Source organism: Sander vitreus, chromosome 22 (assembly GCF_031162955.1).
Source record: "Sander vitreus isolate 19-12246 chromosome 22, sanVit1, whole genome shotgun sequence".
Lineage (NCBI taxonomy): Eukaryota > Metazoa > Chordata > Actinopteri > Perciformes > Percidae > Sander > Sander vitreus.
This window is the reverse complement of record NC_135876.1, coordinates 24,994,220-25,008,375: the sequence shown is the minus strand read 5'-3', so window position 1 is coordinate 25,008,375 and position 14,156 is coordinate 24,994,220. Positions and strand designations below refer to the sequence as shown.

General features: G+C 40.4%; 1 protein-coding gene across 5 annotated transcripts; it reads left to right on the top strand.

Moving 5' to 3' along the window:
* The first annotated feature begins 1,061 nt into the window (after positions 1–1,061).
* On the top strand, positions 1,062–12,960 carry LOC144537222 (uncharacterized). Of its 5 annotated transcripts, none has more exons than XM_078280756.1 (7): positions 1,062–1,241; positions 1,812–1,982; positions 2,591–2,711; positions 3,142–3,684; positions 4,203–5,827; positions 7,949–8,117; positions 8,427–12,960. In XM_078280756.1, exon 7 carries the CDS (start codon positions 8,491–8,493, stop codon positions 11,077–11,079), a length of 2,589 nt encoding a protein of 862 aa, XP_078136882.1. In that variant the 5' UTR covers positions 1,062–1,241; positions 1,812–1,982; positions 2,591–2,711; positions 3,142–3,684; positions 4,203–5,827; positions 7,949–8,117; positions 8,427–8,490; the 3' UTR covers positions 11,080–12,960. The 5 variants fall into 5 exon arrangements, with proteins under 5 accessions (XP_078136882.1, XP_078136881.1, XP_078136883.1 ...); XM_078280755.1 differs by having other exon boundaries at positions 8,423–12,960; XM_078280757.1 differs by having other exon boundaries at positions 3,123–3,684; positions 8,423–12,960.
* The last annotated feature ends 1,196 nt before the right edge of the window (positions 12,961–14,156 follow it).

The following is a 14,156-nucleotide window of genomic DNA, read 5'->3' as shown; positions in this document are numbered from 1 at the left end:
GTTCATTTAACTGGGAAGTGTATCACATCATCACATGAGGAAAGGCTGAGCTGATGTTAGTATTTATAGTTTAATAACTTTTATGAAATGTTGTCTGTTCAACAGTGGTGGAAAGTAACTAAGTAAATGTATTCAAGTGTTGTACTTAAGTAGGACTGTAAAGGTTTGGGGTATTTTAATTATATGCTATTTTCTTTAAAAAATAACTCAAATGACAATAGATTAAGGCAGTGGTTCCCAACCTTTTTTCCTTGGCGCCCCCCCTACTTAGAGCCTTACTTTCTTTTTTGATACAGAGGAGTTATCAGCACTTTTACGTTTCTCTGCTATGTTTCATTCATAAAACAGTGATGCTCTGGCGGGATGCTAGCAGCTAGCAGCTGACCTGATGACAGCAGCTAGCAGCTAGCAGCTGACCTGATGACAGCAGCTAGCAGCTAGCAGCTGACCTGATGACAGCAGCTAGCAGCTAGCAGCTGACCTGATGACAGCAGGGGTCCCAGGTTAAGAGGTCCCGGAGGTTTGGCCTACTAAGTAGCCTGCCTACAGTTTTAAGCAAGAACAAAAATACATAGTTTTTATAGACTTTTGTATACATTATATATTCTAGTGTATTATCATAATTTGTTTAACGTGCAAATATATATTTTTTTTTACCTCAACCTCAAACCAGATAAAGACTTGCGCACCCCCTGTGATCTTTGCCGCCTCCATGAGGGGTCCCCGGACCCCAGGTTGGGAACCACTGGATTAAAGCAGTGCATTATACATGAAGACTTCTTTTCCTTGAAGCCAGCTCTCTGCCCCCCCCGCACTTTTTTTTTTTTTAACATATTTGTTTGGTATATTACATTTAGTAAGAGTTGAGTCTTATGGTAAATGTGGACCTCTTTCAGGAAGTGTGTGTCATCCCACTTCCATTCAGTCTTTCCTCTCTTCTCAGGTCTTTTATGGTTGAATCCCAACCTCTCATCTGACTCATGCTTAAATGTATGACACATGTAGACTCCTTTCTGGTGAGTTTACTGGTTCTTCAACTTTCACTTTCATTTTGCTGTGTTCACAATCAGTCAGTGGAGCTGAATGAGCATCAAGTATATCTGATATCTGATATTAAAATAACCAATGTTTTAATCCTCCTCTATTTGGTTCCTTGGTGTCGGTCCTGCTCTGTACCTCAGGGATCTCTTTCTTCCACGCTCCCGGAGACGGTCATTGATACAGATAACAAGATTGATGAGGTATGTTGTAAACAAAAGTATGTTGTAGGCTGTATATCAGTTGACCAGAGTCACTAAGTACATTTCTTTAAACACTGTAAAATGTTGAGGAACCAGAGTATTTTCCTCTTCTTTATTATTTATTATTCTTCTACTCGGAAGAGGCACGACACAGAATAGACAGAACACACAGCAAGCATACTGCAGATAAAGACAAACAAAACAAACACAGTCACTCACATACAAGTGTCACGGCCGGGGATTTTCTGTTCCCAGTGGAAATAACACCCTAGCATGAGTAAGAAAAGAAAAAATACCAAAGAAAGTATGACGCACCCTGTCTGTAGTTCGTAGAAATAAAACTGGTGGTAGGAGTATCTGTAATATTTACAAAAACTCATAACTGAACTAATATATGTTTATTAGCAAATATATATGAGAAGTAAAGTGTGTGGTCAGAGCCTGCTGCTATCCATGTATCAATGAGTGAATGAGAGACAACATTGTAACGCGCTGTATAATGTAGTCCATTTAAATGAGCTGCAAACATTTATGGTCGATTTTGATTTAATATGAACTGCTTTTTTTCAGGATATGTGAGCAGGTTAAACACTGAGGAGCCAAAAACAATAAAGTGGATGAACAATTAAAAAAAAAAAAATCTTGTACTAGCCTATAAGATGTCAAAGGGTTCATCTGTGGCTGAAGAAGGAAGTCAAAACACGGAAAGAGGAATAAGCCGTGGCTATGTTGTAAACAAAGGTATGTTGTAGGCTATATATCAGTTGTCCAGAGTCACTAAGTACATTTCTTTAAACACTGTAAAATGTTGAAGAACGAAATAATAGAAGCAATATTTCTCCCAGCAATAGAGCTTTTACTCCATTGATTTGCATGTCGAGTCAGAGAGACTGAGGGGAAATGACACAAAGTTGAAGCTATTTTAAAACCCTAAAAGATTTGGGGCTTTAGGGAAAACGTTCAGGGCTGGAGCCCCAAAAACTAGCCCCACTCTGTCCCAGTTTGAGATCAGAGTATGTGTCATTTTGGACAATGTCTCCCACTCCATGACACAGTGGTGACACACAGGAAGCCCTAGACTTATTCCACAGCGATGCATCACAGGAAGTCTATTCATAGATGCCATCTACGTCACTACCACATTGAACGGCGCTATATTTACGACCGATCTCGCCCGCGCTGCCCATTTGAATGAGAGAGAGACAGACAGACAAATTTCGATTTTAGGCTCTGATCCTTATTTGTTACCCCCCCGTTTTCTTTTGTCCATTATTATCTGCCGCAGACTTGCCCCAATTGGCCTTCCATGATGTATATATTTATCTTGTCCATAACCCCTCCTCCTACAGTGTGGATAGCTTGAAGGCTTTCAAGAGTACCGATGCTTATCAGTATGCCGTGGCTGGATGGGTGAAAGACGTGAAAGTGCGGCACCTGGCCACCAAGGATTTATATTTAATCATGGGAAATGTAAGTATTATAAAAATCTTACTAGGTATCGAGCTGTTAGCTAGCTAAGTGGCTAACAGCTGGTAGCTTGCCAGCTGTTAGCCACGGCTCACGGCTAGCTGTCATTAATCTGGATAATGTTCTTTAATGTCAGATGTGTACTCATTGAAAGAACATGAAGGGAAGGGAAACGAGGCGATTGTGACTTTATGTTAACAGTTTTGTGGTGGGTTACTCTGATCATTGTTGATGTCAGTGATGCTAGTGAGCACTTCAGCTTTCTGCTAGAGCTTTAGCTGCTCAGTTTTAGTGCTAGTTGCTACCTGGATTGTCCTACAGAAGGTTTACAGAAGATCTACGACTCCAACTATTATTATGCTATCCATTACAGCAATAGTAGGAGAATTAGAAAAGATATTCACTATTTAATAGTTTGTTCTTCACTTAACAGGTCCATCATTCACAGGCTCTTAACACTAAGCCAACATGGCCATGGGTAGTGGTGCAGGAGGCAGGGACTGTCATTATGGCACACTGCACTTGTATGGCAGGGCTGGGAGAAGTGTGCTCCCACGCCGCAGCACTAATGTTCTCACTCCTAGCTGCTGTTGAGCACAGAGAGGGACAGGCAAAGCATGTGCATGGGAAGAGCCAAGGCAAAAACTCGTGAAATATGATGAACTATCAAACATCTTTCAAAATAAGGAGAAAGATAAAAAACAAGACAAGCACCATCACATGAAAGCATCCACTGATGAGCTCAAGCTGTTTTTTGAACAGCTCCACCACAGTGAAAACCTGGAGGCCATCCCTAAGAAAAGTGCCATTTTGTCAGTTGTTGAAGGCCATTCTATCAGATACATGCCCAAGACTGTACAGTTGGACATGCCACCACCTCTTCCTACGCTGTACTCAAGCACCAGGCTTGAATTTGCCCGCACTGCTGGAGGAGGCTGCTAGGATTTTTGAGGAGCTGCATCTCACTCCTGAGCAGGTAAGATATGAAAAAGACTTCTTTAACAGTGGTTCTCAAACGTTTTCTTGTCATTTCCCACCTTGAAGGCTGGTAATTGTCAAGCACCACTTGTACCACATCATGCTTTTTGTAATAATTACCATTACAACCCTTTTGATGATTTGGTTATTCTTGGAGTGTTTGTTAGTTGAGGAGAAGACAAGAGAGCAGAGAAAGTCCAGGGTATGGTTTGATCAGAGAGCAGGGAGAGTTACCGCATCAGCATTTCATGAGGCAGCCAGGACAAAGAATTCTTCATCGCTGATAAAGAGAGTTTGCTATCCCCAGTCTTCTCGCTTTTCAACAGCAGCAACCAGGTATACAGTTTAGAAAGTAAGACATATTAACATGCCTTTTTCTTGCAATTCCATCATGAATACACTCCAGGAATTATACTTAATGTAACAGTGCTATAGTATATTTGGGACAATGAAGGCTAGTTGGTTTTACATAAAGTTTGAAATATCATTGCTGACAGACTTGCATGTTTTCATCAGATGGGGTCTGCAAAATGAAGACACTGCCAGGGAGTCGTACCTGAAGACCATGCGAGATCTCCATGTGAACTTCAGCATTACAGCATCAGGGCTCATTATCAACCCGGACCTACCGTGGCTAGGAGCATCGCCAGATGGTGTGGTGACCTGTGATTGCCATGGAACTGGTGTGCTTGAAATAAAATGTCCTTTTAATGCTAATGGCCGTGCTCTCAAGGAATGTGTCAGCGACCCACATTTCTGCCTTACTGTGACTGCGGAAGGTATGCCCCTCTAGCAAGATCATAGTTACATGTACCAACTGCAGGCCCAAATGCGTGTAGCTGAGGTAATGTACGGAGATTTTGTTGTGTGGACACCATAAGAAGTCCAATTTGATCAACACTTTCTTGATGAGGCCTACACTAGGGTGGAAGAGTTCATTAGAACAGGGGTACTGCCTGAGCTGTTGGGTAAATGGTTTACTGTGCCACACCTCTCAAGTGCCAACCTTGAGAAGGCACCTGAGGGATGTTACTGTGGAAACCCTGTTGATGACACAGACATCCTCTCTTGCACATCTGAGCAATGCAAACGAAAGCGCTTCCACAAGTCATGTCTGAAGCTGAGCAGGGTGCCAAAGAGTTGGAAGTGTGTAGAATGCAAAAAGCAAATAAACAAGAAATGAAGTTAGCAAGGCAGCTTTATTTGTATAGCACATATCAGCAACATTAAAGAGCGGTTAAAACCGATAATAAAAATAAAAACCGATAAAATAAAAGAAGTTACAGTGCAGTATACTACATTAAACATTAAAGAGCAGTTCAAAACAGTTACAAATCTTACAACTTTTTGTTTTTCTGGATCAAAATTTAAAAACTTTTGTTGCTTTCCCCTCCGATGTTCGTCATTTTTTTTCTGCGCCTTTTGACGTTTTTTGTGGATTTAATTTAAAGAAAGTTGTAGGCTCATTTATTTAACTTGTGCAGAGCATTGTGTGGAACAATCCACGTTAGTTTCCTGAACATTTGGTTGAAAGAAACCCACTTTTCCGATACTTTATTTTTTATTTTTTTAAATGCGTCAAATTTGACCCGAGGACAACGGGAGGGTTAAAGAAAGGCAGCCAGCCTTGATTTAAAAGAACAGAGTTGCAGCTTTTATAAATGAATTAATTGATGAATTGATATTACATTCTTTTTTTTCTTCTTTTGTCATTGTATATATTGTATTGTGTGCATGTGTTTGTAGTCATGTAACAAATACATTTGATCCATACATCCACAAATGGACAATAAACAAATAATTATTAATTGCATGTATCAGTTGTTCATTGTAAGAGTCCACACAAATACTAAAGATACTACATACATTACAATTTACAAGGAAAGCAATTGTATCACCTCTCTACTCTGTAGGGACGACAGATGGGCAAATGTTACAAAGAGCACAGCAAACTGTTACCATTTTGTCAATGGAGGGCTGTCCTTTGCGCGCCAGCTTGGCAGAGGGACAGAGGGATGGTGGTCTGAAGAACAGTGTACTTATTCCTCACCAGGCCAATGACTCGCTCCACGTGGATCCTGATGGCTGCGAGTCCCCTAGTTGCCTCTAGCTCCAGTGGATGCATCTGTTGCTTGCCTTTGGTAAACGCTGGTATTTTCAATTGAGCACAATACAGACCCACTGTCTCTTTCACACTGAAGCCTCTATCAGCTAGAATGACATCTCCAGGTGACAATTTATCAAGAAAGCCACAATTTTCCATTATGTGTTTGCCACTTGTGCGACCACCCCATCCTTTTGACCCATAAGATATAACACCTTGTGGTGTTATTGAGATCAGGTATTTTGCAGTGTTGTGGTGCTTGTACTGTGAGTATGTCTGTGCACGGCATCTCAGGTTACTTGGCTTTTCTATAAATATTTCGAAACAATCAATGATGGAGGTGCAGTTCTTAAAGTTATTTCTGAAACACATTGGGAAACTATTTTGAATTTGTTCTTTTTGTGGCAATAAGATTAGATCTGATAATCTGAAATACATTACATCTAATGTGCTATTGAACACTCTGACGACAGCTGACTTTGATATTATAAGTAAGCAAAAAAAGTAAAGCGGCACATTAAGCCTCAGTCTCATTAATGTTAGGATTAAACATTGGAACGGGGTGATTGATTGTCCAACTTTAAGAAATTCTGATAGAAAATTAAACAAAACAATTAATTTGGCGAAGGACGGAAGACCTGTGAGTTCCAGCACCATGGTGTCATTATCCCTGAATGCCTCCTCATTCAGGGACCGCTCCTCTGCCCTGGCCCTTAACTCACGGACCTCGCCTCGCACACTCACTTTCCAGTGCTGACATCGTAGCCTGGCAGGATGGAGTCGCGCATGGTTCTACGATGCCAGGGCCTGTGTCTTTAGTATAGTTGTGGTCAGTGGAAGTAGTGACCTCATGCTCCTCCACGTCAGCCACATCGGTGGTTGAAGGGTCAGCAAGACTGCTGCAGGTCTCGCGTATCTTGCGCTTCATCAGCTGAGTCTGTTGAAACTTTTTGCAGGCATGATGTTGCTTATCCCTCTCCCTCGCCGAGGTGTGTGCAAAAAGACTGGGCACAAAATCTGGGCTCAAAGGATTGTCCTGTTTTGCTCCTAGAAAGTCAGAGCATAGTAAAAGATTACATGTGTGAGATATTGTACAACCTGAGTCTCTCTCTCTCTCTTAGAACCTATGTAGGTTGTAATAAGGGACAGATAAGGAAACTGGGAGGTTTAAAACCCAATAATTAGTTCATTTTAACTGCTAGGATAGCACTAAGCAAATGGTGGCTGATAAATCTTTTCATTAAGTTAGCTACTACATGGGCTAAACAAAGGGACTTGCATAGGTAGACCGAAAAATTAACTTTGACATCGTCCTACTTTCGGGATTTGTGTTTATGTGAAATATAGGTTTAAAAGACAATTCTGGCGCAAAATGAACATAGTGGTTAATAACGTGTGTACCGAGGCGACCGTTCTCTGGGATGTTTTCATGCAAACCGGAGATTAGCTAGCTGCTAACGCTAGCTTTTGGGGCATTTGGTAAATCACCATTTTATACCACTAACAAGGCTCAACATATCACCACACTTCAACGGTAGCATAATGAGGGTCCCTAAATGTTAGCTGAAGCATTAAAGCTCCCATATTCTGCTCATTTTCAGCTTCATAATTGTATTTTAAGGTTGTACCACAATAGGTTTACATGGTTTAATTTTCAAAAAACACCATATTTTTGTTGTACTGCACAGCTCTCTCTCACACTTCAGAAACCGTATCTCACTCAAAACAGCATGGATGGATTTTTTTTAGATTATAAAGACTGTAGCCTACATGTTTACATGCGGACGCAATCGGACGCAGTCCTCATAATCTATCTTTTTAATAAACTGTCTGTACACTTACAGAGTTCTCAATGCTTCGGCTAACATTTAGGGAGCCTCATTATGCTACCGTTGAAGTGTGGTGCTATTTTGAGCTTTTTTAGTGGTATAAAATAGTGACTTTCCAAATGCCCCGAAAGCTAGCGTTAGCAGCTAATCTCCAGTTTGCGGTAGCTTGTTTCGTCCCTTAGCTGCTAATAGCTAGCTAGCTAGCTACGTAGCTAAATTGAGGCGAAGGATTACCTGACACGAAGTGTTCATTGCATAGTAAGGTGTCCAATGATCTCTTCGAATGACAGCTAACCACTTCTTTCTTCTATACTTTTCTTTTTGTATAGAATAAAACACCAGTTCCTCTTTCAGCTGTTGTTGCAGCCAACTGCACAACATATCGGAGGCATAACTGAGACCGTTGGTCGTAAAGATGGCGGCGAAAAGCTACAGTGACGTCATGTGACCCGAACCAATCCTGCCTGTGGCCATCAAACTCTTCAACTCCTCCCTTAGGTTGATTATTTACACTGTTGTATATACCTTAGTAACCTATTTTGACTTATTTAGTATCTACATTTTTACATGAATGTTATTGCTATACAATTTAGATTAATGCACATATTTTAACTTTCCATTTAAATACCTTTTTCTTGTTTCTATTCTGTTTACATATTCCTATTCTATTTTATTCCTTGTTTACATATTTCTTTTTTATTTCTTATTTCTATTATATGGAGCATACTTACCTATTTTCTAACTTTATACTTTAAAAATGACTTACATTTTCTATTCTCTGCTTTATTTCTGTCTTGGACCAGAAAGAAAAAAACAGCAGCCAACATGAAGAAGATGTTTTAAAGGTTTCTGTGTGAAATCAAGTTGAAAGATGGAACGAAAAAAGACAAACGTTGCCTCGCCCTCCTCTTCTGAGTATGACGCAGGCAGGTGTAAACCGGCAGGTGATATACCACAGGTGGAGGAGGAGTTCAATGAAGGACGTCAAACTTCCATCTCAGAAAAACAGATGAATGCAGATGAGAAGTTTTCAGAGGACGATGTGAGGGTTAAGCTGCAAAGCCAAAGTTGGTGCAGTATTTCTTCCTCCCCTCTTCTCTCTTTGGAAGTTACACCCACAACGACAGTCCATCTTGACCCAGACACAAAACCTTTTCCATACTTCCTTAATCCATCACAGTTGGAACTAACTCCAGGAAATATGTCACAGAACATGTACATGTCAGAAGATAGCAGCTCCAGCTTAAACGTTCCACCTTCTTCCTTTTTCCATCCGTCTGTGGTTGGTCAAAACTCTCTGCCTGTCTATTTTGACCATGAACAGCCTTTAGATTTATCTACCAGAAGAACAAAAGACAGCAACGTTCCCCTGATATTGCACCCTCAACCAAGTCAAATAACCTCTGAAAAGAACAATATCTTCACAGGAGCAAATAGCTCACCAGACATGCCTTTAAAACAAATCTCTGGGGACTTGCATTCTCTTAAGTCATCTTTTATGTCCCTTATACGCTTCAGAAAACGGAAGCTATGTGAGAAAGATTCCCTTAGTATTGCTTCTACCAGTGATCTCCCTGACTACAATGTTTTTCAAACTTCTGGTTCAATCACAGAAACACAAATGACAAAAAATGCAGAAGGTTCTACATACATAGCCCCAAATTTAGCTGCCCCTGTAGATCAAATACAAATACCCACAAATGATCCCTGGGTTACTGCCTGCACTGAAAGAAGCAGAACAAAATTTCAGCTTTCGTCTGAAAGGGAACCAATAGGTGGCAGTGATGCCCCGATGGAAAAGGAGGCACCGGTTACAGATCTGTTCCTTTCGAACCTTCAGTACCAAACCAAATCCTCTGAAGAACATGTTTGTGACGAAATGATACGCTTATTTGAGACTGAGTTGCCTGATATGGATAGCCTGAGCCAATATAGTGTACCAAATGACTGTTCTGGCCAGAACACTCCCTCTTTTTCTGTTCAATACGATGATTGTAGATCTCCTTCTTTATCAATCCCTTTTTTACATTTTATGAAAGGAAAATACTCAGATGATGAAGGTCCCAGCTTTTCGAACTCCGATTCTACTGTCAGTATCCAAACCTGCTCTCTCCACCCGGAAATGGAGGCACCTGTTACAGCTGTGAATTACTCAGACACAAACACCCTGCCAGCCCATTCTCAACGCCAAATATTCTCCTCAGATCCTGGTTGTAGAAGAAGAGACTCCAGCTGCCTGCCTCGTCCTCCCAGCATGCCTCCACTGAGTCAAATAACCTCTGAAAAGAACAAGACCTTTACACGATCTGAAAGCTTACCTGACATTCCGTTAAAAACCAGCTTTGAGGAGTTTACACCTGATATCACTGCTGATGAAACCGATGAAACCTACAGGTTCCAGTGCTCCTGCCCAGGCCTGTACCAGTGCAGTGTGACCGGCCTGGTGTTCCACATGGAGGGAGAAGGGGACGTGGTTTACAGGATTGTCCCTTGGAACAGGAGGCTACTGGCCCAGCATCACAAGAAGCCTGCAGGACCCCTGTTTGACATCAAATGTCTGCAGCAGTCGGTGTGTCAGCTTCATCTCCCACACTGTGAGATCCGCTGCACAGGTGGATGTGATTTCTTGTCAGTTGCTCATGTGAACAATGAAGGCATCGAGTTAATCAGCCCTCACAGGATAACAGAAACTCATGTTATTATAAACATCACAGGGTTTTCTGGTTTCGGTAATGTCAAGGATGAAGATTCACCACCTGACCCGGTCCGAGCGCTGGTTCTGCTGTTCTACAGACCCCCAGCTGATCCTGATCCCGAATCCCTCCTCAATGTGTTGTTGCTACCGAGGAACGTTGTTCTCCGGGATGTGCAGCGCATCCGGAAGAAATTAGTTGGAGATGAGAGATACATAGAGACATCCCCACACTGTAAACTGCACCCACAGCAGGAATACTCTCTGTCCACTTGTCCTGAAGACGACTCAGTTCTAGTTCAACCAACAGAAGCAGAGTTTGACTGTGACAACTATGATAACTTCTTCCCATCATTCCAGGTGAGCTTAGAAACAATAATGAAACACATTAAGCTGTTTTTGAGGGACACCAACAGCTCCCACAGTGTCTGGGAAAGACGAGTTTGTCTATCATCCACTGGAGTAAGAAGGTCCGGTGGGCAGAGCGCTGTGAATCTCCGTCCTAATGACAGGCTGTTGGACATACGGAGCAGCTTCATCGATGGGATATCAGGACCTGTTCTCAAAAGTCTGCTGGACAAACTGTTGGAGAAAAAGGTGATGGCTGATTCTGAGAGGGAGTCAGCGGACTCGATGCAAAACAGAAGAGACAAAGCTCGTTTTGTTGTCGACACAGTGAGGAAGAAAGGTGAAGCTGCTAGTTCAGAGATGATTGAGTTCCTCTGTGAGGCCGACCCGTTTCTCTGTGAACATCTTGGGTTGATCTGAAGCTAAATGAACAAGTCATGCAGAACATGTTGACCTGGTAGTGTTAAAGTGATCATCATGTAACTGCCACAAAAGACTGCTACAATAACTGTTTCCCTGCAACAGATACTATCTTCAGAACTTTCCTTGACAAAGTGAAAAAGGGGGGGGGACGTACATAGCTCAGGCCTAAGGTAGTTATGAGTAGTTGGTCTTGACTTATCTGTTAAATAATTGTTAAAATAATTGATAATAGTTGAAAGATGGATTATCTGATAAATATATAGGAACCTCATGATCACGTGAATCCATAAATTGTAAATACATTTGGAAATGTTTGAACAATTAAATGTAAAACTTGTATTTCTTTTTCTTTATATACATGTTTTTAAATACCTTTACCTTATTTCTTTAAAGTATCTGCCATAAAGGTTTAAAGGAATTTTTTAAATGTTGGATTTGAAGTATTCAATTCACAAACTGATCTATTTAAAACACCTTTAACCAAATATTGCGACTGCAGTCTGTTGCACCTTATGTCTGAATTTAGTACTGTTGATGTTGTTTTATTTAGTCATGCCTTTGCTTTCTGTAATGCCCCCAACAAAAACCAGGTGTCATTAAGTTGTATTCATCACGAAACAATAATGGAACTTTTAAAGTACTGCTCTTAATATTGCTGTAGCCTATTCATTTACTTTTTACTTTGTTGTCAGATCAATGAAGTTTTATTTAAACGATCGTATTTTAGTAATCTCAAATCAATAACTCTGTTTAATTGATTTTACGCCTTAATCAGCCAGCAGGGGGAGTCATTTGCTCACTGATGATCAGAATGAGTGGTTGGGGTCAGTGAAACATGCTGTGAGGCTACCGTTAAATATTACAGCCATTACAGCCTATATATAATAAATACAAACATGCTTAATGTTTAATGTGTGTAGAGCATGCCATATTTAATTTATCACAGCCATATTGGTATCAGCATATATGTTAATCACTACTGTAAGTAAAAAGAAATTGCAGTTCAGAAATGGCAAAGAGGAGAGGAGGAGATTAAGAGACAGTGTTTTCTGGTGTATTTTAGATGTCAATGTGTAGCTGAGTACTTGGACACAGTTATTAAAGTCAAACTCAAGGCTGAGATTTTTATGTTGGTAATAGTCCTCCATTATAGAAGGACAAACAGCCTTGCTGTAAATATGAAGTAGGGGTGACAGGGCAGAAAGTGTGTGTTTTGGGATCATGCTGCACCTAACAGCTGAGTTCCTATCGCTGACATTCTTCTGTCTTCACTTATGCACTTGTAAAGCCCCATCTTCTTACCTGCACCAGAGGAGAAGTCGAACCTTGTGGCCCACCTTTGCTTGGATCTTTTCCACACTACTTGGCATCATCCAGTCGGCTGGAACGTCAGTGACCGTCTTGGTCCCCTGTATCCACACTGCTTCTTTAATTTTAAAACAGGAGAGCCCCAACATGTATGTAAGAGTCTGGTATGCCAGCCATGCATGTGCAATGTGCACACTTCACCCATGGCTTGAGTGGAGGTCCATTGAGGCGTTGAGGGTGCAAAACCTAAAAAACATTAAAAAAACAATTAAGACAGCCTTGACATTTACAGGTAATCATCACAAATACAGAAACTAGACCAAAACAATACAGAGGCAACAGCAACAACAGTGTTTTGGCTGGAAAACTTAGTGAAAGTAAACAACTTAACCAAAATGTGGCCTTAACGCCATGGATGCTACAAGGAGGATATGTCCTATTTATTGCTTATAGCTAAATTATTGCTTTACCTGACTTGTTATGAGGGTTGATGCTTATAAATAACTTTTCTCACAAATAGGTCCCTCTACGAAATAGAAAGAAAAAAACTACATGTGAGCAAAACCTTGATATGCAATACGTGAATTAATAAAAAAGTGTCTTACCTTCAACCCAAAATTGACTTTGCTCCGCCTTGTTTCTGCGTAGTACGACGTCAACCTGTGTAGTTTCGCCGACATACTGAGTTGTTCCAACATGAGGAGACGTTCACGGGATTTTTTCCGACACTAACTAATTTGAATAAATGAATGTAAACAAAGAGGTGTATCCTAAGTCGTAATGTGCAAACAGCGTGGACGCTGCAAAGAAGATATGTTGTATTTATTACTCAAAGTATTTAAATAACACGTTCGTTCTGTAAAACTACAGTATTGCTTTACGTGACTAGTTATGACCAGAGATGGCAAAAGTACTCACTTCCCGTACTCAAGTAGAAGTACAGATACTTGTGTTAAAAAATACTCTAGTAAAAGTAGAAGTACTGATTTAAATTCTTTACTCAAGTAAAAGTAACAAAGTACAGGCTTGGAAATTGACTTAAAGTATAAAAGTAAAAGTAGCCTAGAATGTCTTGCTGCTTGTCTGCCGAATCTCTGGGATCTCTGTTTTCTTCATTTTCAATCATGTCGCCGTCCGTACTACTATTTGCTAACGTTATCACCATCAAGCCGCAATGATTTGGCGCCAATGAATGCTGCCGAATCTGTCGCGTCATCTTGTAGTGGTGCGTCAAGTGCAACGTATATTCCCATCCAATTAGATTGAATTTGGTATTGATGACGCGAAAAATAATAACGGTAACTTCACTGAAATTATTTTAAACTAAAGTAACGAGCCAATTTTGTAAAATGTAAGGAGTAGAAAGTATCGATATATGTGTTAAAATTGTAAGGAGTAAAAGTAAAAAGTCAGCACTTTAAATAAATAGTAAAGTAAAGTAAAAATATCTGAAAAATCTACTTGAGTACAGTAACAAAGTATTTGTACTTCTTTATTTATTACATTTTTTTTAAATTATTTTTAATTAAATTAATTGATTTTAATTATTATTATTTATTTTTTAGAAAAACCTCACTTTTCCTATAAAATCGTGTTTATTTATTGAACAATGTTCGTTCAATTATTTATTTTTTTCTGTCATTTTTTTCATTATTATTATTTTGAAAGGAACGTAAAGCCACGTCCTGTTTTCTCCCGGCTAACTTCCTGTTTACGTCGTGCTAGCCTCCGCTAGCTTGCTGCCAATGGAGTGGTCGGTCCCAGCA